The 26,267-nt window shown below is 36.3% G+C and overlaps 1 protein-coding gene across 3 annotated transcripts in view; it reads left to right on the forward strand.

Annotated features, from left to right (window-relative positions):
* Positions 1-26,267, forward strand: part of CHN1 (chimerin 1) — a 191,497-nt gene that overhangs the window by 146,086 nt on the left and 19,144 nt on the right. For all 3 annotated transcript variants that reach the window (XM_004476808.5, XM_071216288.1, XM_058300622.2), the window contains one exon: positions 20,548-20,632. In XM_004476808.5, the coding sequence (XP_004476865.2) occupies positions 20,548-20,632 (85 nt within the window). The remainder of the gene's footprint in view (positions 1-20,547; positions 20,633-26,267) is intronic.

Genomic DNA, 26,267 nt, shown 5'->3' on the forward strand with positions numbered 1-26,267 from the left:
ATACAAACCTGGTCTTAACAGAATTTTTATCAGGAAAATTAACCCAGAGAAACCCTTTTGCAAATGTAAAGCATGCACATGTTAGGGCACAGTAATAGCCATTCAGGTTCTGAATCGAGAAGCTTTATTCACACTGTTGGGTAATGACTGAGATTTTAAAATATATCTCCAAAGATGTATCCTCCGATTTGTTCAGCAGGAACAGATTGACACAATAAGGATGCCATTCTAGTCCTAAATCAAGTTCATTTTACTTACTTTATACAATACTAATTAAAAGCAAATGTTAGTCTGTTCAAGGATTTGCACATACAAGCATATTTTCTAGGTCTGTTACTGTTCTATCGTCCAGTTATTTCTCAGTTTTATCTTAAAACCTAGCTTTAACAAGCAAATTCTATACAGCAAGAAAGTGCTGACTGTGGGACCTTCTTCCTTGGTACCCAAACTGTTTTGAAGATACTTTCAAATATTATGTATATAATATTTGTGTGTATACATATATGTGTGTGCATGTGTGTGTGTGCGTATAAAGTACGTTTCTTCCTTCTCTGGAGGTATAAACCAGTTTGAACTTGCTCTTTTTTAAGAAAGCATTTATGTTCAGGAAAAAGCTCACATTAGTGAGTTGCATTTCATATTTTTTGGAGTTGTTGCTAAGGTAGGAAGTCTCAGAATTTGACTCTTCGTTTTAAAATTACTTTTTTGTTATTTAAAAATATTTCTGTTGAGTAGCATTATGAAAAAAGAGAAAAGAAAGGGAAAACAGTCATACTTGAGTTCTAAGAACTTCCCCAAAGAATTAAAGACTGTGACAGGAGGAGTTCTCTCCCATGCCAGTGTTCACTGGCCCTGTGGTAATGTGTAAGTCTGCACAGTTCAGAGGTTCAGTGTGTGGAAAAAACTCTGAGTGTCTGCATAATGTTAATCATCCAAGTGGCCTTGCCGCTGACACTTTTCCATGTTGGTAAAGAGTGTTCTGCCTAGCCCTGAGCCCACTCACCAAAGCCTCATTTCAATGTGCTTTTCTCTTTTGCTTCTTGAACTGTCTTGTTATGTAATACTGCCCTGTGGTATTGAACAGCTACCAAATCTCATATACCTTTGGTAAAAGCATTCACCTGGATAAAACCAAAAAATCAACTGGACCTAACCCCAGACAAGTTACTGTTTTTTAAGATTTTAAAAAATAGATGGAAAAAACAGAATGTCTTCCCATTTTGCTATTATGTAACATTGCCCTTTTTTTTTTTTTTTGCTGTTGTTACTTGTAAGAATTGGGTAAAGAATATATGACAAAGACATGTCTCCTAGGGAGGTCATCATATTAGAGATAAATGCACTGCATCCTTTAAATTTTTTTTACCCTATAATAAGTTAGAGCGAAAATATTTTTAACAATTCCCTGGATCAACTTCCCATTTTAAAAACTGCCCCCATCCTGGCAACCAGCACACACACACACGTACACACACACACACACGGGGGGCAGTGGGAGGGATTGCTAATTGCTTGAGCAACAAACAAAGAAGCAAGCAAAAAAATCCCTTTCTGACATTAAAACTAGGACACAGGCTTCCCACCGGCATAGATGGCCTACTACATTCTGAGGCTCTCGGGATAGAATGATAAATAAGACCTAGCCCTTGACCTATAAGAGCTTGCTTACCACTTGTATGACCTTGGACAAATTGCTTAATTTCTCTGAAACTCCGTTTCTTCATCAGAAATGTTGAGTTAGAACAATGTCTACCTGCTCAGTACCTGGTACATAGTGGGTTTTTGATATGTGGTAGCCACTATTTTTATTCCAGATTACCCAAAAATGAATATTTATGGGTACTTTTTTTTTTCTTTCTTCAGTCTATACCAAGAAGTTTCTACCTATGGGTTAATTTGAATCCTGTTTTTCTTGCCAGTTGCAGAGATCATGATGCAGTTGAGAACCCTTGTAATACCGTGGAGAGGGGGCACTGAAGAAAGCTTTTGCTTCTTTCCTGGCTCTAAGTTGGAGTTAGATATTACATAAGAGCAGTTCCATTTTTCATGCACTACAGAATATAGTGAAATCCTTCACATTTCTTTTACTTCTTCCAAATAAACTAATAAATGTTTCATTTGGTATGTTTTTTAATTCTGATAGCTCTGCAAAACAAAATCAAGATTAGATATAATATTACAATAACAATAAAGGTGGTCTCGCTATTTAGGCAGATGAAATAATTAATACAACACTAAGAATGGCAGTGATTAGGTACTTTAATATTGAAGTTTAGTTCTTTTTTTTCCTAAGCAAATCAATGTTAATGATCCAATTAATAAAGTGTACAATTTATCCAACTATTTAATCAGTGGTATTTGGTATAATCACATAGTTGTGCATTCATAACTTCAATCATTATTAAAGCATTTTCATTATTTCAATAATAATAATAAAAACAGACAAACAAACAAAATTCCTCACCTCTCAATCTCTGTTTCCCCTGCTGTACATAGCTACTATTTCTGGCTATTCTTGCACAATTATTTATTTGTTTATTAAGCAGTTTTATTGAGAGATACTCATATACCATATGATCTATACAAAGTGTATAATCAATGGCTTATTTTAGCTGTTAAAAAGTCCTTTACTATAAATTGTAAAATAAATAGAAAAATAGTTTGAAAGAAGTTACAATTTTTAAACGAGAGTGCTGCAAGGCGAGGTTAGATTTAATGTAATCAATTATAAAAAATAGATAGCAAGCGATAAATATTTATAAATGTAAATAATAATTCAAATATAATAGAAATTATAACATAATTCTCATATTTATATACAGCTGTAACTATTGGACATAATAATCTCTAAGAATGAAATAAATTATTTGTTTAGTTATTTAATTTCCAATTAGGCCATAGTGCTTTCTAGGTAATCAAATTCCTATTTGGGAATTCTTTACATCTTATTGGATTGAATCACAGCAGATAATAGTTTGACAACTCATAATTTCATGCGGCAGAAAAACTCCAAATCTTGTTCAACTGTAGTCATACTAAATCATTATTTTGGATACTTCATTTTTTTAACCCTTTCTTAGTCATACTCCTTAATTAAAATAATCTAGTTTTTATTTATCTCTGTATCTTATGTTTATTCAGGGTTTTTTTTTTTATTTTTTGTCTTTTTTTAAAGGTAAATAGATCACACAAAATGTTATATTAAAAAACATAAAAGGTTCCCATATACCCCCACCCCTGCTCCTCCCATGTCAACATCTCCTTTCATCAGTAAGGCACATTCATTGCATTTGGTGAATATATATTGGAGCACAGCAACATATGGCCCACAGCATGGGCCATAGTTTACATTGTAGTTCACATTCTCCCTGAGTCCATGCAGTGGGTTATGGCAGGATATAATGTCCTGCATCTGTCCCTACAGTATCATTCAGGACAACTCACACATCTTCCTCCCTCTCCCTGCCTTCAGCAATTCCCATGGCCACCGTATCCACATCAATGATACAATTTCTTCCATTGCTAGAATCACAACAGTTCTATAGTAGAATACCAGCAAGTCCACTCCAATCCATATTATATTCCTCCATCCTGTGGACCCTGGGATGACAATGTCCACTCCACCTCTAAATTGAGAGGGGGCTTAGATCCCACATGACTTATGGATGAGAGTCTCCTGCTTGCAGTTGTAGACACTCTCGGTTCCATGGTGTGGTGGTTGACCATTCTCATCTCCCCATCAGCTGACCTGGGTAAGTCCAACAAACCAGAGAGGAGGTGTTGCAACTCTGCTGAGGCTCAGGGCCCAGCTGGCACATGGACAGTCCAGAGATTCAAGTCTCCTGAGCATACACAAACCCCAGCACCAATCACAGTTTCAGAAAAAGTGACAGAAGAGGTATGTGTAGAGAGGTCACATCTGAGCCCAGCTCCATCAAAATCAGGAGCACAAATTCTAAAGTAGGGCCCACTGGCAAGGCAATGAACTCCAGAGCCATCTACCATGACTGTAGAACCTGTGTGTCTCCTTAGCCCTCAGGAGCACCAGTACCTGGCTTGTATCTACTTTGACTGTCTCTGGGATCCTGCTGAGATGTGCATAAGTGAGATCCCTCTGATGACCTCCCGACTCATTTTGAAGTCTCTTAGACATATAAACTCATTGGTCCACCAATTCCTCCTTTATTCAAGGTCTTTTTCCAGTTGCATCACCAGCTGGTGATGGTAGTAATCCTTGGTGCCAGGGAGGCTCATCCCCAGGAGTCATGTCCCACACTGAGGGAAAGGTAATGCATTTACATGCTGAATTTGACTTAGAGAATGGTCACATTTCAGCACCATGGAGGATCTCAGGAGGTAACTCTTAGGCACCCTGCAGCTCTAGGCCTAGTTGAATTGCACACAGGCTCATAAGCATAGTCATCAGTATCAAGGGCCCATCATTGGACCATCCTTCTTCACTGGTCTTTGCCCTTGCACTTGAGGGATTGTTGCTGTTCCATTGGGGAATGTGACAGAGGTTCCCAGGATGGGAACTCAGTATCCCCTCAATTGTCATGTGTAACTCTGTCCACTATGACAGCCAAAGAACATCCAAACATATCTATATACCCTATATGCATGCCCTGGAGAACTCCCTCCCACCCATGCATTCCCCATCAATGACATCCCACATGAGTGCGCCACTCCTGCCATATTTGAACCCCTCAGTGATCCAAAACTTCTTTAAAAATGAAGCCTAATATATTGCCAAATTCAATTAGTAGGAAAATGAAATAGTATTGACAGGTTTAAGATTAGAAATAGAATACATAATTTAGAAAAACTAAAATAAGATAAAAAATAAATTGGGGTATTAAAAAATGAAAAATATCATAAAATTTCGTTTTTGATGTTTTGCCTTTCATCACAGTAATAGGTTTTGCCCTGCATGTACAGTGTCTACATCCTTTTTTTTTTTAATTTTTAATTTTGTCTTCTAAAATGTTTTAGATCACAGTAAAATTACAAATATAAGAGACTCCCATATACGCAACATCAAACACTTTTCCCCCTTCCCCAGCAATGATTTTTTTACATGTGGATGTTATGTTTGCTACAGCTGATATACAGATATTGAAACATAGCTACTAACCATGGTTCCATTATGGCTTACATTATGGTTTATATTTTAGACTGTACACTTTTATAAATTTTTGGTTACATTTTGGTTTACAGTTTAGACTACACACTTCTATAAATTTTTGGTGAAACTTAACATGGCTTATATCCATTGTTGCATGATCTTGTGGAACACTTCCATTGCCCCCAAGTTACTCCTTCTTCCATCTATTCCTCTCTCCCTCTCCCCTCATGGCCTACCCATAGTGAATCCAAGCTTCACTGCTTGAAGGGCAAGATTCATAGATACTTAAAACAATGCTGAGAGCTTGACACTCTAGTATGTCCTTCCCCATTGGGAGCTATCCATGCTCTCCAGAGACACCCTCTCTGTTTGAGAACATCAGACCTCCCCAGGATGGGGGTACAACACTTTCCTGCTCATTGTATGTATCTCTACTCTAGTTCTTTTTTAAGGTGGTCTCGAAGTGGTGAGTGTTTCATACAGAGTTTCAGATATTTGCATTCTGCATATAATGCAAAGATGTTAAATATTCTATTAATAGATTCAGTGTTACCAAGATAATATGCCATCAGTGAATCCTGAAATGTGAATTGAAACTTTAATTAAAATAACATTATGACATAAACCTTATACTGTTTCATAAAATTACTGGTTCAAGACCTACTGGGATACAGTAATAGGGAACCTGTAAATCCCAGCCAACAGACTCTTTTGCTGTCTGATAAACTGAAGGAGAGCAGTGCCCAGCACTCCTGCTGAAGGAAAGTGGTCTTTCCTTTCCTTAGAAGGACAAAGGCAAATCCAAGCCCTCTGTTCCTTTGTTGATTCATATTTGAGAATAAATACAAAATGAACCAACAAATAGATAGGTTTAATGTGAAATGCAGAGTTAAACTACATGACCTCCAAGCTCCCTTTACAGCTCTAAGGTTCTCTGATTAAATTGTATTGAAAAGCATTTAGATTTATTAATATAATCTTCCATTTTTCATTATTAAAACATTAAAGCCTCTATAAGAACACATTTCCCATATGTTAATTTGAAAAGGAACTAAAATAAACCATACATGAAAGAATAATTTTAAAACCTGGTTATAACAATCAGTAAAATGTCGTATCCAAGGACTCTGTCTACCACCTCCTTTGCATCATCTCCACCAACCATCACAACACTGCCTCCCCTCCCTTTTTTGTCCTTCTGTTCTTCTTCCTTCCCCAGTATCTGATAAGATGCCTTGCAACTGATAGATGTGTTTGTCTAATGACTTAAACAAATGAGCCCACAGTCTGCTGCTGCTGATGTTTTGAACCACTCCTCATGACATGAAGACATTACTAACTCAAAAATAAATCCTTCTACTCTTAAGGCCCACCTGGTTACAATTTTCTATCAGATTCATCTGAATATTAAAATTAAATAAAACACAAGATATCATGTTCTGTGATATTTGACTGGAGCATCTCTTCACATTTTAAATGCTCAAAAATTTGAATTAATATTATAAAAGAAGGTAAATGTGACAAATGGAAGAGTCAACCTGGATGTCTCATTATTATGCTTCAGCAATCATGTCCCTCACCATTGCTCTTCTCATGGATATGAATTTGAATATTTTTCTCCAAATCAGAGATTGAATGGAATTATAATGTGTGTGTGTATATATATGAATGTGGGTCAGTTGCAAGAAAAGATAAAAATAACAAAGATCAGGTGGCGGACTTGGCCCAGTGGTTAGGGCGTCCATCTACCACATGGGAGGTCCGCGGTTCAAACTCCGGGCCTCCTTGACCTATGTAGAGCTGGCCCATGGGCAGTGCTGATGCGCACAAGAAGTGCCCTGCCACGCAGGGGTGTCCCCCGAGTAGGGGAGGCCCACGCGAAAGGAGTGCTCCCCATAAGGAGAGACGCCCAGCGCGAAAGAAAGTGCAGCCTGCCCAGGAATGGTGCCGCACACACGGAGAACTGACACAACAAGATAATGCAACAAAGAGAGACAGAGATTCCCGTGTGCCGCTGACAAAACAGAAGTGGATGAAGAAGACGACGCAGCGAATAGACACAAAGAACAGACAACCGGGGTGGGGGGGAAGGAGAGAGAAATGAATGAATAAATAAATCTTTAAAAAAAAATAACAAAGATCATTATAGAGTGTGGTTTCTCCCTGCCTAGGGCTGATGATGTAGAGAAACTAGGAGATTGGAAAGATATTTCGTAAGGTCCTGCAGGCATTGTATTTCTGTTGCTACTTTGTTTAGTGCTTAAGAGTTGAAAGAACTCAGATAAAAGGCATGGCAAAGGAAGATCTAAAGCCTCAGGCTGCACTTCCCTAATGACATGACCCAATCAAAGCCCTAATCATAACTCAATCACACCCAGGTACAGACCAGATTACAAACATAATCCAGTATCTGTTTTTGGAATTCATAACCATATCAAACTGCTACACCAACTATGTCAATATTTCTCAGAGGACAGAGTCATACTTAGGTTTCAGGCTTTAATCATAACCATATCAAACTGCTACACCAACTATGTCAATATTTCTCAGAGGACAGAGTCATACTTAGGTTTCAGGCTTTAATGAAATGATCAAATCATGTACCTAAAGAATATGTACATGTCATAACATCTTATCTTAGTTACTGTCTATATTGTCCAGCTCCCTCTATTCTAGTAAACTTATCATTAACAGCATTCTTGAAATACTCATTTGTTAGTCCATCCTTTGTGCGTGACACAAAAATATAATCATTGCTTTCATCAAAGAGTCAAAAGTTAAAAGAAAGAAAGAGAGACATATTCATATACCAAAAGAAGTAGAATATCAATTTAGGAAAAGTTAAAAAGAGAGAGAGAGAGAGAGAGAATAAGAGAGAAGGGAAAAGAGAATATATGCAGAATATTTATTTTACTCTTAAATATTTTGCCATAGTAAAAAAAACTACTGGTATCTCAGAAACTGCTACAAATTATTTATCCCATAAACAAAATATCAATAGGTTATTTTCAGGTTTCCCAATGCCTCTTATTGAAATTTTCTGGTTTTGATATAGGAAAGCTAGACAGAATAACCCAGCAGTGTTCTGCTTCTGAGGAGTACTGTGTCATCAACTGCTTATTTTCCATATTTTTATATATGTTAGAGAACTAAGATACAATTGTTTTCTGATGTGTAAAGCAGACATAAAAATAAAAAAGAAAAGTCCATTTTAGTCATGGGAGCCAGAGTCTTGACATATTTGATGACATCCTCCAGTTTGTTGTACTAGAGGTGACATTTGGCTATCCATATGATTGGATTTGCCCAAGTAGGCCTAAATTCATGTTCATTCCTTCTCTTTTTTCTAACACCCTTTGTTTGGAGCTCCAGCTGTTAAATGTGCCCTGATCACTACTTATGTCTCCACCTCAGGCTTCCCTGAAGCTCTAGTTCATAAAGATAAGGTCCATCTCTAGGCTTTGTTGTTTGCTGTTACAGCTGGTTACTCCCCACTTGTATAGTATTGTTTCATTTTATCTTCTTAACAAGTCCATTTGGAACCCACAAATGGTGTTTACCATTTAATGGAATAGTTGGGAATCTGTGGTGGGTTGTCTCCAGTTTGTATGTGATCTTCGTCTTGGTCTTGGTCTGCATTCTCATGTGTGTTGACCCATTGTTAATAGGATCTCTTGAAGATATTACTGCAGTGAACGTGTCCCAATTGAATCAGGTTGGATTTTAATTTAGATTACTGCAGTCCTTTTTAAGCAGATTGAAATTCAGACATAATGAGAGAAAACCATAGGAAGACGTCAAGGAACCCAGAGGAGAAAGAAGATACTACCATGTGCTTTTCCATTGACAAAAGGCAAGGACCAAGAATCATTGGCAGCCAGCCCCAGAATGCCACAGTCTTCGTGGAGAAAGCATTGCCTTGCTGACACCTCAATTTGGGGCCTCTCCTAGCTTCGAGAGTGTAAGCCAATAAATTCCAATTATTTAAGCCAACCCAATCATAGTGTTTAACTGAGCGTCAGGAAACTAAGACAGAGACTTTCTATTGCAGATGTCAGAAAGCCCTACCCACACTGACTGAGGCAAAAAAAGGAATGAATTAGCTCATACAGTAGGGAAAAGTCCAGGGTTGACTGAAGGTATCCTTTGACCCGGTGGATGAAAATGCCACCAGAATCCTGTCTACCAGCTCTGTCTTGATTGTTAAGCTCCCTGTGATGACAGAACGGCTGCCAGAGGCTCCAGCTCTATATCTTCCCAGATTTCAATAGTTCTAGTCAGGAGAATGGGAAAGTATTGGTTGGCTTACATGTAGGTCCATTTTCTCCTCTGTAGCCAGGGATAGAGTCAGCCCCATACAATTCTCATGGATTGATGATTGATACCAAAAGATAAAGAATTTGTTCTGGGTGGCTAGAAAATGAGAAATTCCCACTACAAAATGAAATTGACAAAATGGTGTCACCAATTGCAAGATCCTAGTACACAACCTGCTGAACAAAGTTATAACAATGTTAGTATAACACTCTGTTGGGAGAGATATGTATGCCAAGGATGATTGACAAAAGAATACCAAAGAAATTACAGCCTATGTTAGGGAAGGGATTACTAATTCAGTATCATTTTACAGATGTAGAAACTGAAGCTTACAAAAGTAACTGCCTCAAGTTCACTTGAAAGATCAATTTTAGATTCAAGAATATAATATGAACTTCAATTTTCAGCCTTGATAGAGTCGTGACAACTAGATTTACCCTCCCATCCTAAACAACTAGCAAACCAGAAAAGATATAAACCAACAGTTTTAGACAAATTGTAGTTTAGTTCTGTACTACCTGACAAAAGAAATACAAACAAGGTGACTTGTACAATTGTGCTACCTTACTGCATGGAGGCAGTTTCCAGGCCACAATTTAGAGTGTGGGAATCCAAAAGGAGCCCTGTGGTCTCAATGAGTTGAGGAGATAGAGATGGGAGTTTCAGAAAAGCAAGCACCAAAAATTTGTGGGGGAGAGTACCTGGAAGGACAAAGATTTACAAAGAAAGAGCCGTGGAGATCTGCAAAGGAGTCTCCCCTTGAGTTGCTGGCTGAGTATTTATCTGTATCTGAGGAGAGAAAATACTGAAGAACCAACAGAAAGCAATAGGATGAACAACTAATGAAACCCATCCAGGGCTGGGAATAGTTACCTACCAGATAAAATGGAAAGACATCATAATATATGGGACAGTGCTTAAAAGTCCCTAAAAAGGTATCATCTTAATAGTACAACTAAATTAGCACTAAACTAAAGGCTGCAGTGGACCCAACCTAACAATAAATATGAAAAGCAAGCCTCTGAAATGCCAAGTAACTGTGTGCTGGAACAAAGTCCATTACTACTGAAAAATCTACAATAAGCTCCAGCATACAACAACATAAAATTGTCTGACATCCAATAAAAAATAATCAACTATGTGCAGTTGACCAACTTGATTAGAGTAAGAGAATCAGGATTAACAAGGAAAGTAAGGGCCAGAATAGAGAGAGTGGATAAAAGAAGAGAATTAGGACTAAAGCTCTCAGGAAAACCCAAGTTAGACTTCAAAGTGGATGGTGAGGAGGAAGAATGCCATCTCTTTAGAGCATTTAATTGCTAGTAAAATGGATGTTTTATCGTTTTGCAAACTGAATTGTGGACTTGCCTTTATAGAAATACTTCTTTAGAAAAATAACAGCTCCTTCCATATACTGTGGCCCATTTATTAAGTGATATTTCATACAGTTTACCAACTTTTAAAATTCCCTTGTGAGCCACACTTAAATTTCTTGGAAAACTAGTTAAAGGAAAATAGGGATCGAGTCTGAAAATTTCACTGTGAAAGCAAAGCTAACAAGCAATGAAGAGATGAAGTAAAATACTGATGTAACTATGTGTAAAGAAAGAATCTTTGAATTATTCTGGCTACTACTAAAGTTTCTATGAGACACTTGAGCAAATTTTAAGAATAAATGTATATAGCAAAAAAATCAAGTATGCAAATAAGCAGGGAAATATGACCCATAACCAGAAAAAATAACCAATAAAAACATACCGAGAAATAACACCAGGGGTGGAACTCACAGCCAAGAACATTAAAACAGCTTTTTTAATTATGTTTCCTATCTTTATGAAGTTAGAAATGGAAGATATTGAAAAGGACAAGTGGAATCTCTAGACGTGAAAAATATATCCAAAATGAAAAGTAAAATGGATCATATTACAGCATATTAGACACTGTAGAAGAACAGATGAGTGGCAGAAGCGATAACAATAGAAAATATCCAAAAAAGAAAAGGACAAAAGGACTTTTAAAAATGAACACACTGTCAGTGACCAGTGGGACAATATCAAGCAGTCTAGCATAAGTGTAACCGGAGTCATGGAGCAGGGAAAGGAAGCAGGGAGACCAAAAAAAAATTATTTGAAGATGTAATTATAAAAACAGTTGGAAAATTTGATGAAAACCCACAGATTCAAGAAATTCAGTGAGCCCAAAAGAGAAGAAAACAACAAGAAGGCACATCCTAATCAAATGGCTGAAAATTAGTGATAAAGAGAAAAGTTTTAAAAGCAGAGACAAAGAGAAAACCAATTTAGGGGAAAAAACACTTTTCCCTTCCTAAAGTGGGATTTTTTTTTTTTTAATTCTCTCCTCCCACCCCCCTCCCCATTTCCCCCATTGTCTGCTCTCTGTGCCCATTCGCTATGTATTCTGTGTCTGCTTGTATTCTCATTTGGCGGCTCCAGGAACTGATCCTGGGACATTCCAGAGTGGGAGAGAGGCATTTACTCTCTTGCACCACCTCAGCACCCCTGTTCTGCTACGTCCTCTTATCTTTTCTCTTCTGTGTCTCTTGTTGCATCATCTTGCTGCGCCAGCTCTCCACACGGACCAGCACTCCTGCGTGGAGCAGCTTTTTCCTGCGCAAGATGGTATTCCCACTCAGGGCAGCTCTCCTGCCCGGGGCCACATTCCTGCATGGGCTGTCACTTGCGTGGGCCAGCTTGTCCTCACCAGGAGGCCGTGGGCATCGAACCCTGGACCTTCTATATGGTAGATGGAAGCCCAATTGGTTGAGCCACATACATTTCCCCTAAAGTGGGATTTTGCCTACGTTATCACTAGGATCTAGAAATTAAACATTTTTTGTTTCTCCTGAGTTTTATTTTCACATTCCAGTTTCATAATTTATAATTTTATGGTTTTATAGGACCTTAAGTGTGCATACTAACCCACAAGCATACAATGTAAATTTTTTTAAAAGAAGGTATTATTTTTATACTACTATTATCTTTATTAGCATCTTAATTAAAGATTGCTTCAGTGTAGGACAAATACGTCAACTTAGAAGTTTCATAAATTATTTTCCTTTTCACTGTTTTTACATATCTAATTAAAATGTAACTATTAAAAATAAAAGATTTTAGAATATTTTTTAAAAATAGAACCAGGGTTGAAGGTGCAAGGAGACACGTTACATACAGATGAAAAAATAATGGCTGCAAATTTCTCCTCAGAAACTATGCAAGCCAGAAGACAATGGAATGAATGGGAAAAAGTCTAGAGTTCTATATCCAACAAAAATAACTTTGAATAATGGAAACATATAAAGATCTGTTTTTTAAACAAAAGCTGAGTGACTTCATCACCATGAGACCTGTACTACAAAAATGTTAAAGGAAGTTCTTCAGAAAGAAGGGAAATGATAGTACATAGAAATTTAGATCTTTAGAAAGGAATAGAGGAATACCAAAATGGTAAATGTGGGTAAATGTAAAAAACATTTTTCCCTCTTTTTAATATCTTTAAAAAATAACTGACCATTTAAAACAAAAATAGTTACGTATTACATAGTTTATATGAACAAGCAAAATGTGTGACAATAATACCATAAAGTACAGGGAGATTGAAAGTATACTGCTTACCTTTTTTATACATGAAATATTATAATATGTGAAGGCATACTGTGATGAATGAAACATGTATTACAAACTCTAGAGCAAACTCTAAAAAAGAAAATAAATTTATATTTAATGAGCCAATAATGAAGATAAAATGCAATCATGAAAAATATGTAGTTAATCCAAAAGTATGGAAAAAAGAAAAAAATGAACAAAGAAGAAATAGGATATATAGAAAGCATAGCAAGATGACAAATTAAAATCCAACCCTGTTGATAGTTACATTAAACGGAAATGTACCAAAAATTCTATTAGAAGGCAGAGATTGTCAGATGGGATTTTTTTAAAAAGCAAGATCCAACTATATTTTAATATATTTTAAATATAAAGACACAGAGGTAAAAGGAAAAAGATATACTCTGCAAACAACAATTCAAAGGAGATTGGAGTAGCTATATTATATCAAACAATAGATTTCAGAACAAGGAATATTATTGGGAATAAAGAGGATAAAATTCATCAGGAGGACCTAATTTAAGATTTTCATACAGTTAATAACAGAGTTTTAAAATACATAAATCAGGAAGCGGATATGGCTCAACTGATAGAGCTTCCGCCTACCATATGGGAGGACCTGGTTCAATCCCTGGGGCCTCCTTCTGAAAAAGAAGAAGAGAAAGTGTGCCCGTGAGGTAAGCCAGTGCCCATGCAAGTGCCCATGTGATGATCCAGTGCCCACATGAGTGCCACGCGAATCCCTGCATGGTGAGCCAGTGCCCCGTGTAAGTGAGTTGTGCAGCAAGATGATGACACATCAAGAGAGACAAGGGGAGAATCAAGGTGAAGTGCTGCAAAAACTAGAAACTGAGGTGGTGCAATTGACAGGGAACCTCTCTCCCAATCACAGGTCTCCAGGATCAAATCTCAGTGAATCCTAGAGGAGAGAAAATGAGAAGGGAAGACAACACAGACAGCAAAAACAGCAGGGCGGGAGGAGGAGAAGGGGGGGAAATAAATCCTTTACAAATAAAAATAAAATACCTAAATCAACAACTGAGAGACTGATAGTGAAATAGCCAAATTCACAATTATAGCTGGAGTTCTCAGTATTTCTATCTCAGTGATTGGAAAAATATGCAGAAAATTAATATTGACTTGAAGACTTGGAACAACACTGTACCAGTTTGATCTAATTGATATTTATAGAGTAGTCCTCAGAACAACAGCAAAACACATACTTTACAAGTGGGCATGGAGGATTCACCAAGATGAACAATATTCTGGGCCATAAAACGTGTCAAAAATGTAAAAGGACTGAAATCATACAAAGCATGTCTTTTTCCAAAATAGAATTAAATTAAAAATAACAAATTTGGAAAATTTCTCAAATGTTTAGAAGTTAAACATGCTGCTACATAATTCATGGGTTAAAGAAGAAATCACAAGGGATATTAGAAAATATTTTGAAGTAAAAGGAAAATAACATTTCAAAATTTGTGGAATGCAGCTAAAATAGTGGTAATAGGGAAATTTATACCTTTAAGTGCTTATATTAGAAAAGAAAAAAAGGTCTTAAGTCAATGTGCTAAGCTTCCACCTCAAGAAACTAGAAAAGAAAGAGCAAATTAAACCAAGTAATGGAAGAAAATAATGAAGCAGAAATCAATGAAATAGAAAAACAGTAGGGAAAATCAGGAGTCTATTTTACTAGGGCTTTATAAAGAGAGTTAAGCACATACTTTTCTTGTATATTTTAGTCAAATATTTTCACTGACACATTATAGAAATACTACCATTCATATTATAATGTGTGTTAACAGTACTTCATTAGATGACACTTACAAATGAATTTAACGAAGCCAAAGAAAAACTGAAGCCTGTTTGTGTGGAAATGTTAACCTTAGTACAGACTTGACCTGGAGGAATTATAAATCACAGGATAATGTAGATTGATCTGAGGGTTTTTGGTCTCTCAGTGTTCAGTTTACCTATTTGTCACATCAATATAGAGATTTTCTGTCACTCGCTGTGATTTTTATTAGACAACTGTTAGGGATTGAATTATGTCCCCCACAAAAGGCATGTTTCCCTGGTCCTTTGGGCGTGAATCCATTTGTAAGTAGGGCTTTTAAAGATGTTAGTAGTAAATATGTGCCCAGACAGAATGAGAGTGGGCCTTTATCCAATATACTTGAAGTTCTTATCAGCAAAGGAAATTGGACACAGAAAGAGAAAGCTACCCGAAGAACAAGAAGCTGGCAGTCAATAGAACCTCTGTTGTTAATCCAACCCACTGTAGGCCACTTGTTTTAGCAGCTAAGAAACTAAAACAACAACCAAGTTGGTTCAGTTATTTTCTTTCCCTGTTTTACCTGCATAATGAAAATTTAGGAGATCATTCACTGTGTTGTTTTTAGTGTTGATATTTGAATATAAGCTCTTTACTCAAGTAATAAAGCTAAACTTTCAAAATAGAAGTATTTCACATTATAACATTTGACATTTTTAAGCACTAACCATAATTAAATTTAGTGGTAAAGCGCTTGTTAGAGTTCCTATGAGAGGAAATGAAATTTGCATCTGACACTTTTTTTAAAAGTCTAAATATTAAAGTTATAGGTTTTGTTAATACTTTAAACATTCATATTTTGAAATGGAAAGTTTTTAAATTACCAATTATATTTATTCTTATTTATTATATTATCTGTACCTTGCAGCATGATAAAAAAAATAAAGAGTTGCTAAAGAACCTCGATATTGCTACTTCCTGATTCTCAGGTTTCAAGCTGTTGGCTCTGTGTAAAGAGCCATGCTTTCATTTTAGGACAAGATTTACCTTAACACCAGAAACTGGGTTTGCGTTTCATTGTTAATATGGTTGTATGTGATTCTGAGCAAGAATTTCCCTTGCCTGTGCCTCAGGGACTCAAATGTAATTTTAAAAATATTTCTTCCTTACAGGGGTATGTGGGGGAGCTAAAAGGGGAGGGATAGATCATAAAAGAAGCCAAAGAGAAATTTAAACCCTGTTGACATGGCCCTATATAGAATTCTGGTGAATGTATTATTATTAGTAGAATTGATAATTCATTTTTTTCTTCCACATTTCCTTTAAATATTGTTTCATACTCCAGTCAATAAAAACACATTTTGGGAGCAGATGTAGCTTCCTACATACAAGGTTCTGGGTTCGATCGCCAGTACCTCCTAAAAACAAAGCACAGCAATAAACAAACAAATGAAAAACAACTCAGGGGAGACCATGTAGCGCACATGAGGCCCCAGTTTCAATCCCCAGCCCCAGTACCTCAAGAAAATAAATAAAATAAAATAAAAATACATTCTTATAATGTTCTTCATGTGGGAGAAGAACTAAATTCTACGATTGCACTGGTTGTTATAGTCTGGCCATATTATATCCTCTTTTTCCTGTAGTTATTTCTCATATTTAAGAAGACATCATTTATTTGTGCTATGGGCAGTGTATGTCAAGCAGACTTTTTTATGCTATCTCCTTTAGTTTAGAACTAGTTTTCTTACTCTTGAAACATTAGGCGTCCCTTTAGTCATGTGTCATCCTTCTGGCTGTGTTAACTATGGGTGTCGGTGAGTATGTAACTCACAGTCTCTGCAAATTCTCCCCTTCTCCTAGATGATTGTAGCAGCTCGTAGTAGAAGTTATTAGGACCTGGGCTCTTCACAGGTATCCAGTGCCTCCATATGCAAAGAACCTCTCCCAGTTCCATCTCTTGCTAGCCAATGGATGTGCTCTTCCTTCTATTCCAGGCACTTAGGCTCTCCAAGCATGGCTTAAAGCTATGTTTCAGCAAGTGCTTGTTGCATTTCTTCTGCCTTTCCTACCATAGTCACCATATTACATATCCATTCCATCAGGGCCAGAGGACTGAGACACAGTCATTGTCATGTCAGTGCTTTGTGGCGTAACTATAACCAAATCCAAGTTACAGATCTTTCCTCAAGTCTTAGGCCACTAATAGTTTTGACTGTGGCACAAGGCAACGAGGTGTTTACCTTATTACTAAAGATGCTCCTGTTTTAAATACCCTTCCTTCCCTGCTTTTTTTTTTTTTTTTTTTTTGCAGGGAACTCCTACTAAATTATATGTAGTTGCTGCTAATGATCATAGCCAGTGTTATGCATGCTCTGTTCATGACTTAATAGTATAAATCAAAATACTTTAACTAAAGTGGCAAAATTTGGTCTACAATTCTAAATTTCAAATATTTTGAATCGAAAAGTGTAAGATCATTTTGGTGAAGCTAAAATTGTTCATTTAAAAGAGCCATTCTAGTTGCCCTGAAATAAAAATGGGAAAAAAGGAGAAAAAGTCTTTCTTAAACAGCTACCTACATGCCTTTCATTGTGATTTTGATCATCTGTTCTCTCCCTTCATTGCATAATACCATGCTGGAGAACTGACTCATCAGAGCCTCCCAAATGAGAGCTTCAGCTGAAATGTCATTGCCACCTTCCCAAGGAAATTTCATTTCCTTGTCTTATCACATTCCAGCATGGTTCACCTTTGCAGTAGGTTTTGCAGGCATGGTCTTTGGCTTTTGTATGCATGCTTATTTCTAAATTTGATGTTAGGGCTTAGAAGGGGTAATGAAGATATTCTGAGTTCTCTGTCTTCCCAGAGTATGGATTTCTTTCCTGCTTTTTCTATTACTGACATTAAAACTGGAGATGGGACTGATAGAAACATATGAGAATTAGGAATGTCAGTTTCCTTATATAAGTCAGATTTGGGTCAGAACAACAGCAGGTCTGAATGCAAATGGCTTCAGTTTCTACCTAGGTCAGTGCCCAAGAGACACAAAACATTTGGCTTTGCCACATTGCCCTCAGTAGCCCACCCAAGACCCAGCCTGTTTATCCTTTTGGCCTAGGTCTGACCAGTTTCCTGCAGAACTACTTAAGGTACCATCTAAGAGGTTAAAAATAATACACAGTCCCAAATGGCTCAGGATGCCTTTATCAAAAGCTATCCAGGGAAACGGCTGTGCCTCAAGCAGGTGAGTTCCCATTTACCATATGGAGGACCCAGGTTCAATCCCTGAGACCTCCTGGTAAAAAAGGAAAAAAAAGGCATCTCAGACCTGCATGGAGGAGAGAGGCGCAGGCCCCCATGCAGCGAGGCAACACACAAAAAAGACAGTGACATAACCAGATAGGGGAAAAAACAGGCTGTCCAGGGGAGCAGATGTAGTTTAAGTGGTTGAGTACCTGCTTCCCAAGTACGAGGCCTCAGGTTCAATCCCTGGCACCTCCTAAAAACAGAACAAACAAAAAAGCAACCCTCATTGGAGAGCAGGAACAACCCAGTGGTTGAATGCCTGCTTCCCATGCATGAGGAGGTCATGGGTTCAGTCCTTTTGAAAAAGGCTATCCAAGGATAAACTATAAAATAATTTCCTAAAGATTGCTTTTTGAGATGAATGTGTGATCCCTTATAATTAAGAGAACATTGAGCCTGCTCAGATAGTTAGAAAACCCTTTCTCCCATATATATAATTTGAGGAAATGTCCATGACTTTCATTACGGAATTCGTTCCATTATAACATCTCAATACCCAGTACTGTTTGCCAAAACCCTTTTGTTTAAGTTATTACACCATTTTGGTTTTGTTCTTCCAATATAACTTTAAGATGCTATATCATAAGATACAAATAATTCCTGGAATTTTCTCTAGACATTATCTTATTAACTTTACCAAGTAAGTGAAACAGGATTATCCAAAGATCTGGCAACCTGTAAGCTAGTTTACATCCCAAAGACATTCCTTAAAACTAATTTCATGATTCTGTAGATCTTTTGTGGTTGTGTGACTCTTTTTATGTGCATCAGTGCTATCTAGTTCACTTACTCCCATCAGAGTAAACCAAAGTTGCCTACCTATCCTGTTGTTTTCATTCTCAGGAACATAGACAAATGCAAAGACATCACAGGGTTTCTGAATACTGATCTTGGGCTCTGCTTCAGGAACTCCAGGAAATGCTGAAGCAGTTGTGCCTGCATTCCTGATGCTTTTCCATAAAAGACATAGAAAGGACTGTGCCCTGTATTTCAAAATCAACATAACATTTTGTACTCCAGCTCACTTGGCAGTGACCAAAGTCACAAGCAAATACCCACTTGGAAGGAAACCCAGGTTATCCATTGCAGCCTTATATGGATATTTTGACCAATAGTAGTATTTTGAAATCTGATAATTCCATATTTCATTAATTCTAATATGTTTATTTTTTTAATTTTGATATCTCTGATATTAGGATTTATGTTACAATCAGTGTCTTATTATAATTTAATTAGCATTTTTTTCTTATTGGAACATAGAATGATATGTCTTACATTCAATGGCATCTTAAGTTTTAAGAAATAAGTTATATATATATCTTAAAAAGTATTTGCTTCATGTCTAAAACCCATTCAATACATAAATATAACAATGGTAAAAATAACAATCTTAGATTTAAATTTCATTTATTAACCATGACCCTTTGTAGACTTACGCTAGAACCAAATCATCATACTTTGTGATGTTTCACTCTTTTGTTTTACTGTTTTCTGTAGGAGGAATTTATAATTTATATATCTATCTGTATAATAGCAAGGAAATTATACAATTATCTCAAGTAAATCGAATTTGATACACACCAATGACTTCTTTCTACCTTTTCCCTTTCCTTTTAATTTATTTCTTAAGTGTATTTTCAACCAGTACTTCCTTGGAAATCTTAAATTATTACTGATAATATTCAAGATTTTTAACCTTTGGTGGTTGAGGTTTAGATTGATTGCTTCCTATTCCTATATGTATAAGTCTATAGATAACTTATTATGTGAATATTTATTTTCCTTAAGGATTCCTTTCTTTCTCACAGTAAATGATTACTATACTCAAACAGGATTTCTGCTTAAGTGTTGCTTCTACACGTTCTAAAATATATTCATTCTTTTTGCTAATAATAAGGGCCAAATTGTTTTAAACAGAAATGGACCTCTTTTGATGTTTCAGTTGTGACCAGCCAATAAGTATCACCTTTAATATCTGTGACCCTAAATGTGGTCACAGAAGGCAGGTCATTTGAAAGAATCCTTACAAGACCCAAGACACACTCTAGATTATTTCTTATCCTTCTTATCAAAGCACTCAAAAAATGCCAGTATTTGTGTAACATATGAAAGGGACTACTTGTAGTTAGAAAACTGTTATATAAATTGTTTTCTAAAGTAAATTGTAGAATATTGGTTTGATTTATCACCATTTCTAAAACAGAGGAAATTAAGCTCCAAAAACAATTTTAACTACTTGTTAGTTCCACTCAATCATGGTTTTCTAAATGTAACCATATTGCCTCTTCAGAACTAATTATGGCTTGTTGGTGAATGTTTTGCTGTGAAACAATCTCCTGATCCATACTTACCATCCCCCTCCACACACACACACACACTTTGCACCTACTCTTTTTCAGGTCCATACGTTCAGAGGGCCACACTGGTGTGAATACTGTGCCAACTTCATGTGGGGTCTCATTGCTCAGGGAGTGAAATGTGCAGGTAAGAGCTCTTGCCCTATCTCTTCAGTGAGTAGGTGGAGGTTGGCTGCATCCCAGTTTGTTCTCATGCAGTGTGCTGGATTCTCAGCCTGCCTCTTTGGAGATGGATCCAGTTTTGTCTACCTTAATCTTCCTGTATTTGACGGGCAGCAGACTAGGGAACTGATATTAGTTCATTAAAAAAAGAGAAGTCAGTCTGCTTTTAAAATCTGATAAAAGGAGATAAAAATAAAGCAGTTATATTTAACACTTGCCTTTGCTGTTGCAGTAACTAAATTTATAAAAGTGATTTATTTAAAAAAGCAGTATACAGGAATCTATGATTGTTGCCTTGGAAACTGAATTTTAAAGATTACTTGTTAAGCTGGATGGTCCTTACTAAATTTTTGTGAATTCAAATTGATGCTTTAAAAATCTGAATTTGTCTTCAGTGCTGGTTACCAAATTCTGAACACTAAGTCACTAATATTTTCTTTGTAATTAAAAAAAAATCTTGGGTATACCTAAAATCCTTTTTATAGAATAAGGTCATTATGTAACTTTAAGATTTATGCATAGAAAAATTTACTGATTCAAGGATTTATTGAAATACTTTGTGAGATAATGTAATTATTCACATCATGCGAAATTCATGTATACAGAACAACTATACTGGGTACTCGTCCTTTATTTAAACTACTCTAAATTTTGACATAGACTTTTTAAAAATGATGATTTAAATTTTTAATGCATAGTGTTTGGTCATAGGTGTTCTTTCTGTTACTTAAATTATAGAACTAGAAAATATCATATTTCTTACACTAAAGAAATATAATAAAAATATTTCAAAATGGTAATGATAGTAACTCTATCAAATTTATCACTATAAAAATGCTCATTTATTTTTTAAGCAAAATCTTTTGGTTGTCCCTGTTTCCAAGAAATTTCAGAGAGCTGATTTTTCTTATTTCTAAATTGTATTTTCTTCTATAGTAAAGTACAATATGCATTACATGTCAATGTTCCAAGTCACTCTTTTTTCTCCATTGGTGTGATACAGATGTTACAATTGATGAAAGCACCTTTTTATAATTGTACTATTAACTGTAGTCCATGGTTTATAGGATTCCCTGTGCTGTGCAATTCCATGGATCCAAGTCACTCCATGTTCAATTATTATTATTCCCTTAGCTCACTAAGGTGCGTAATAAGCTTCCATGTGCACATTACCGGACAAGCACATTCAAGGACCTCCCAGCCACAGGCATGGGATAAGAATTCTACAAATGTTAACTCTAAACTATACAGAGGTATTTGCCAAGGAGAGCCTCAGCTCAGAGTTCACCCTGAATCCTCTCTCCTCTTAGGGCCATAAATTCATTCTCACGTCTCTTTACAAAGAGAGGAAATAAGAAAAGCTTAATTGTTGAGGCTGGTTACTCAGAGGTAACATCAGTAGGGAAAACTGTGGTTGAGCCTTTGAACTCAATGGGAACAAAGTGAAAGATAGTGTTGATGGAGCATCTACCTTGTTGTGTGTGTGTTTTTATTATTAAAGAAGTTGTGAGTTTACAGAACAATCATGCATAGCATACAGGGTTCCCGTAAACCACCTACCACCAACACCTTGCATTGTTTTGGAACATTTGTTACAGTTGATAAAAGAACATCTAAATACTACTACTAACTATAGTCCTTAGCTTCCATTAGGTGTATTTTTCCCATAAACCACCCTATTATTAATATCATGTATTAGGATTGTACATTTCTTATAATTCGTGCAACAATGTTCTTATATTTGTACTGTTGACCACAATCTGTCATCCACCACAGGGTTCATATGTTACTTAGTCCCATGCCTGGTACAGTACATCCAAGGTGTGTACTCAGCAGCTTTCATTTTCATCACAGAGTTGTATTGTTACTACCTTGGTCAATTTTAGAATGTTTTCATGACTCCAGAAAGAAAAATCCCATACCCCCTATTGTTGACCTTTAGCATTGATACCTTTATTGCCATTGATGCAAAAAAATTACAATATTACTGTAATTTAACTTAGTCAAGTAAAATTAGTTGTATTTTTCCCATATTCTTAATGCCTTGAAATAGTGATGTACATTTATTTTGGAACCTCATCCCCCCCAAGCTCACTATGTTACACAATTCCAAGGTTATCCTCTACTTTCCTTCTTTTGACCGTTATGTCCCTAGACTACCCCTTTCAGCCACATCCACACTGATAAATCAGTGGTATTATTTATTTTCACTAGAATGTCTTGCCATCAACTCTGTCCATCTCCTAACATTATAATCAACCTTATTAAAAATTATACATACATTAATCATCAGCTCCTCCTTCTCAACCCTCATTCTATCCCCTAGTTACCTATACTCTAGATTTTATCTCCTCGAGTTTACTTATTGTATTTAGTTCGTATTAGTGAGACCATATGATATTTGTTCTTTTTGTGTCTGGCTTATTCCACTCAACGTAATGTCCTCAAGGTTCATCCATGTTGTCATATGTGTCCCAATTTCATTTCTTCTTACAGCTGCATAGTATTCCACTGTATGTATTTACCACATTCTGTTTAGCCATTCCTCAGTTGATGGGCACTTGGGTTGTTTCCATTTTTTGGCATTTGTGGATAATGTCTCTATGAACCTCAGTGTGCAAATGGCAGTTGACGTCCTCGTTTTCAGTTCTGCCGAATATATTCCTAGTAGTGGAAATGCAAGTCATATGGCAGTTCTGTATTTAACTTTCTCAGGAACTGCCCAACTGTCTTTCACAGAGACTGGACCATTCTACATTCCCACCAACAGTGAAGTCCTCTCTAGCACTTTTTTTTTCTATTTTTTTAACAATGGCCATTCTGTAAGCTGTGAACTGATATTGCCCGTAGTTTTGACTTGCACTTCTGTAAGAACCAGTGATTTTGAACATCTTTTCACATGCTTTTTGGTCATTTGTATTTCCTTATTGGAAGAGTATCTAAGTTTTTGCTCATTTTTAAATTGGGTTGCTTGTCTTTTTATCATTGAGTTGTATGATCTCTTTAACATGGAAATCAAATCCTTATCAGATTCATGGTTTCCAAGTATTTTCTCCCATTGAGTATGTTGCCTTTTCACCTTCTTGACAAAGTTATTTGAAGCACAAAAGTGTTTAATTTTGAGAAGATCCCACTGTCCTTTTTTTTCTTTGGCTACCTTGTGTTTTCCAAAGGCAAGTGGAATGCTCTTTCCAGTGCACAAATCATCTACTGAAACAATGACAGTTTTTTGGTTTTTTTCTTACAATAGAAAAATATTTTTCACTAGTTTGTTTTTCCAAATGAGCAATAGACTATTTATAAATAAGCAGATCTCCAATGACATTTATTAAAACAGCAATCTTATCATTGTTTGAAATCTAAATGAAAAAAATTCGTTAAGGCACATTTGATAATGTGAGTTTAAAACAAACTTTCTGATGTAATGACATTCATTTTACTTTTGTCCCCACAAACACATGAGCACCAAAATTGTCAAAAAAAAAAAATCACTTAATATTTAGTAAACCAGTAAGGAATGTAAAAATTAAGGAGAGGGGAGCATTTTCAACAGGAAATCTTTGGAGATCAGTTTACTGCAAATAAAACATACTGAACAGTGAGCGCACACTCCTGATACACATAAGTACTAATAACTAACAGATACTCCAGATATCACAACACTCAAAACAATGAATATTAAGTAAATTAAAGGTACTTCAGATACAAAGGGAAACAAAACAGTAATTAAGGAATGAAATAACCATCTCCAGCAATGATGGTTTAATAAACCTAGTTTCCTTTTATGAGACAGACTTGATCTGCTGAGACTGTGCCAATAGTTTTCTAAACATATTATGGCTGTTGCTGACTTAAAAGTTTTCTTTTACTAGAATAATGAGGTATATAATTTACATTTTGGAAGCGTGGCCTTCTATGTAACAATTCTGAGTCAACTCTTTAGCAGAGAACAGGTATAGTATCTCTGAGTAATCTTTGGCTATATGCTGCAATTCCGAATCATGATTGAAAGAAATGTTTTGGAACACTTATTATAGTAATAAAATGGCGAAAAGGAGAAAGAAAAAAATTTTTTTTTATTGACTTTGTAATAATATTACATTAAAAATATATATGTGAGGTCCCATTCAACCCCACCCCCCACCCCCCCTCTTCCCCCCCCCAACAACACTCGTTCCCATCATCATGACACATCCATTGGATTTGGTAAGTACATCTTTGGGCACCTCTGCACCTCATAGACAATGGTCCACATCATGGCCCATACTCTCCTCCATTCCATCCAGTGGGCCCTGTGAGGATTTACAATGTCTGGTGATTGCCTCTGAAGCACCATCCAGGGCAGCTCCATGTCCCAAAGACGCCTCCACCTCTCATCTCTTCCTGCCAGAGAAAGAAAATTATTTGCCCCATCCCCACAGTCAACCATATTAATAGCTTCTATTAATACCTTTTCCTGTGAGTGAAAAACAAGAATTGAAAGAAAAGCCCAAGGAGATTTTTTATTTTGTTATCTAGCCCTTAAAAGCATTAAATACTATGTCATTTAAACCATATTAATGTGTAATAAATATAAAAAAGAGATCAATGCATTTTTAAAAACAAAGAGGGTTGGAGTTTGAATTAGTTCAGTTTTCTATGACAATTAATTACATTTGGCTAAACTAATACATTAATCACTAAACATTAAGGACATTGCTTCCAAAGAAAAATGGCGAACTCACTGCCAGGCAGAAAAGAGATATCTGTCTGATTTTTATCCCTAAGACAGCTTGCTTTTATTCTGGTTACATTTTTTTCCCCAGAAAATCCGCCAAAGCAGAAAAGAACTTGTCAATAATTTTCAAAGGTGTGTTTGCCCAAAGCAGCAATTTAGTATCTCCCCAGAAGCCCCCTCTATTTTTTTATTAATATTGTGTGATACTTGGTGATACTCCAACTACCACGCTGACCAAGTTGCTGTAAAAACCAGACTGAATCCCATTAATAACAGGCAAGCTGTCCCCTTCCAGACGGAATGCTTTAGGCTTGCTGCTGAGCACCCTGCAGCCAAGGAGGACTTCAGAGGGAGCAACAGGGCCGACCATCCTAATGCTAGTAGTTATGTGCTCTTCTCAGAACCCAGCATACATGCTGCCATGGTTGGCATTAAGCTTACTCTCATCACCAAAGCTGCCCTTGCTCTAACCTTAAAAGTGAGAAGGTTATGTTGTAAGGGAATGGCTAATTGCAGTTTTCGAACATGGCTCCATTGATAAAATATTTATGACTGAAACAGGTAGCCCTTAAAAGTAAAATTTGGAGGATAGTCCTTGTTCAGGTAGAATAGTTCCCCCAACCTATTTTTTTCTGTCTTTATGAAATGAGAGCTTATAGGAGTCTACTGCTATTATACAGTCATTCAGATTGTCAAACACTTCTCTCCCAAAAAAAGACCAGCATTCCTGAATTAAATCTTCATTTTACCCTTACTAGAATAATCTAAAGAATCAAGGATGATAATTGTTTTAATTCAGACTTATCAACTTAATGTTAGTTATATATTATGACTTCATTTTTTATTGTATCACTATCATTACTGCCCCCCCAAAGGAATGTTC

Source organism: Dasypus novemcinctus, chromosome 7, assembly GCF_030445035.2.
Source record: "Dasypus novemcinctus isolate mDasNov1 chromosome 7, mDasNov1.1.hap2, whole genome shotgun sequence".
NCBI lineage: Eukaryota > Metazoa > Chordata > Mammalia > Cingulata > Dasypodidae > Dasypus > Dasypus novemcinctus.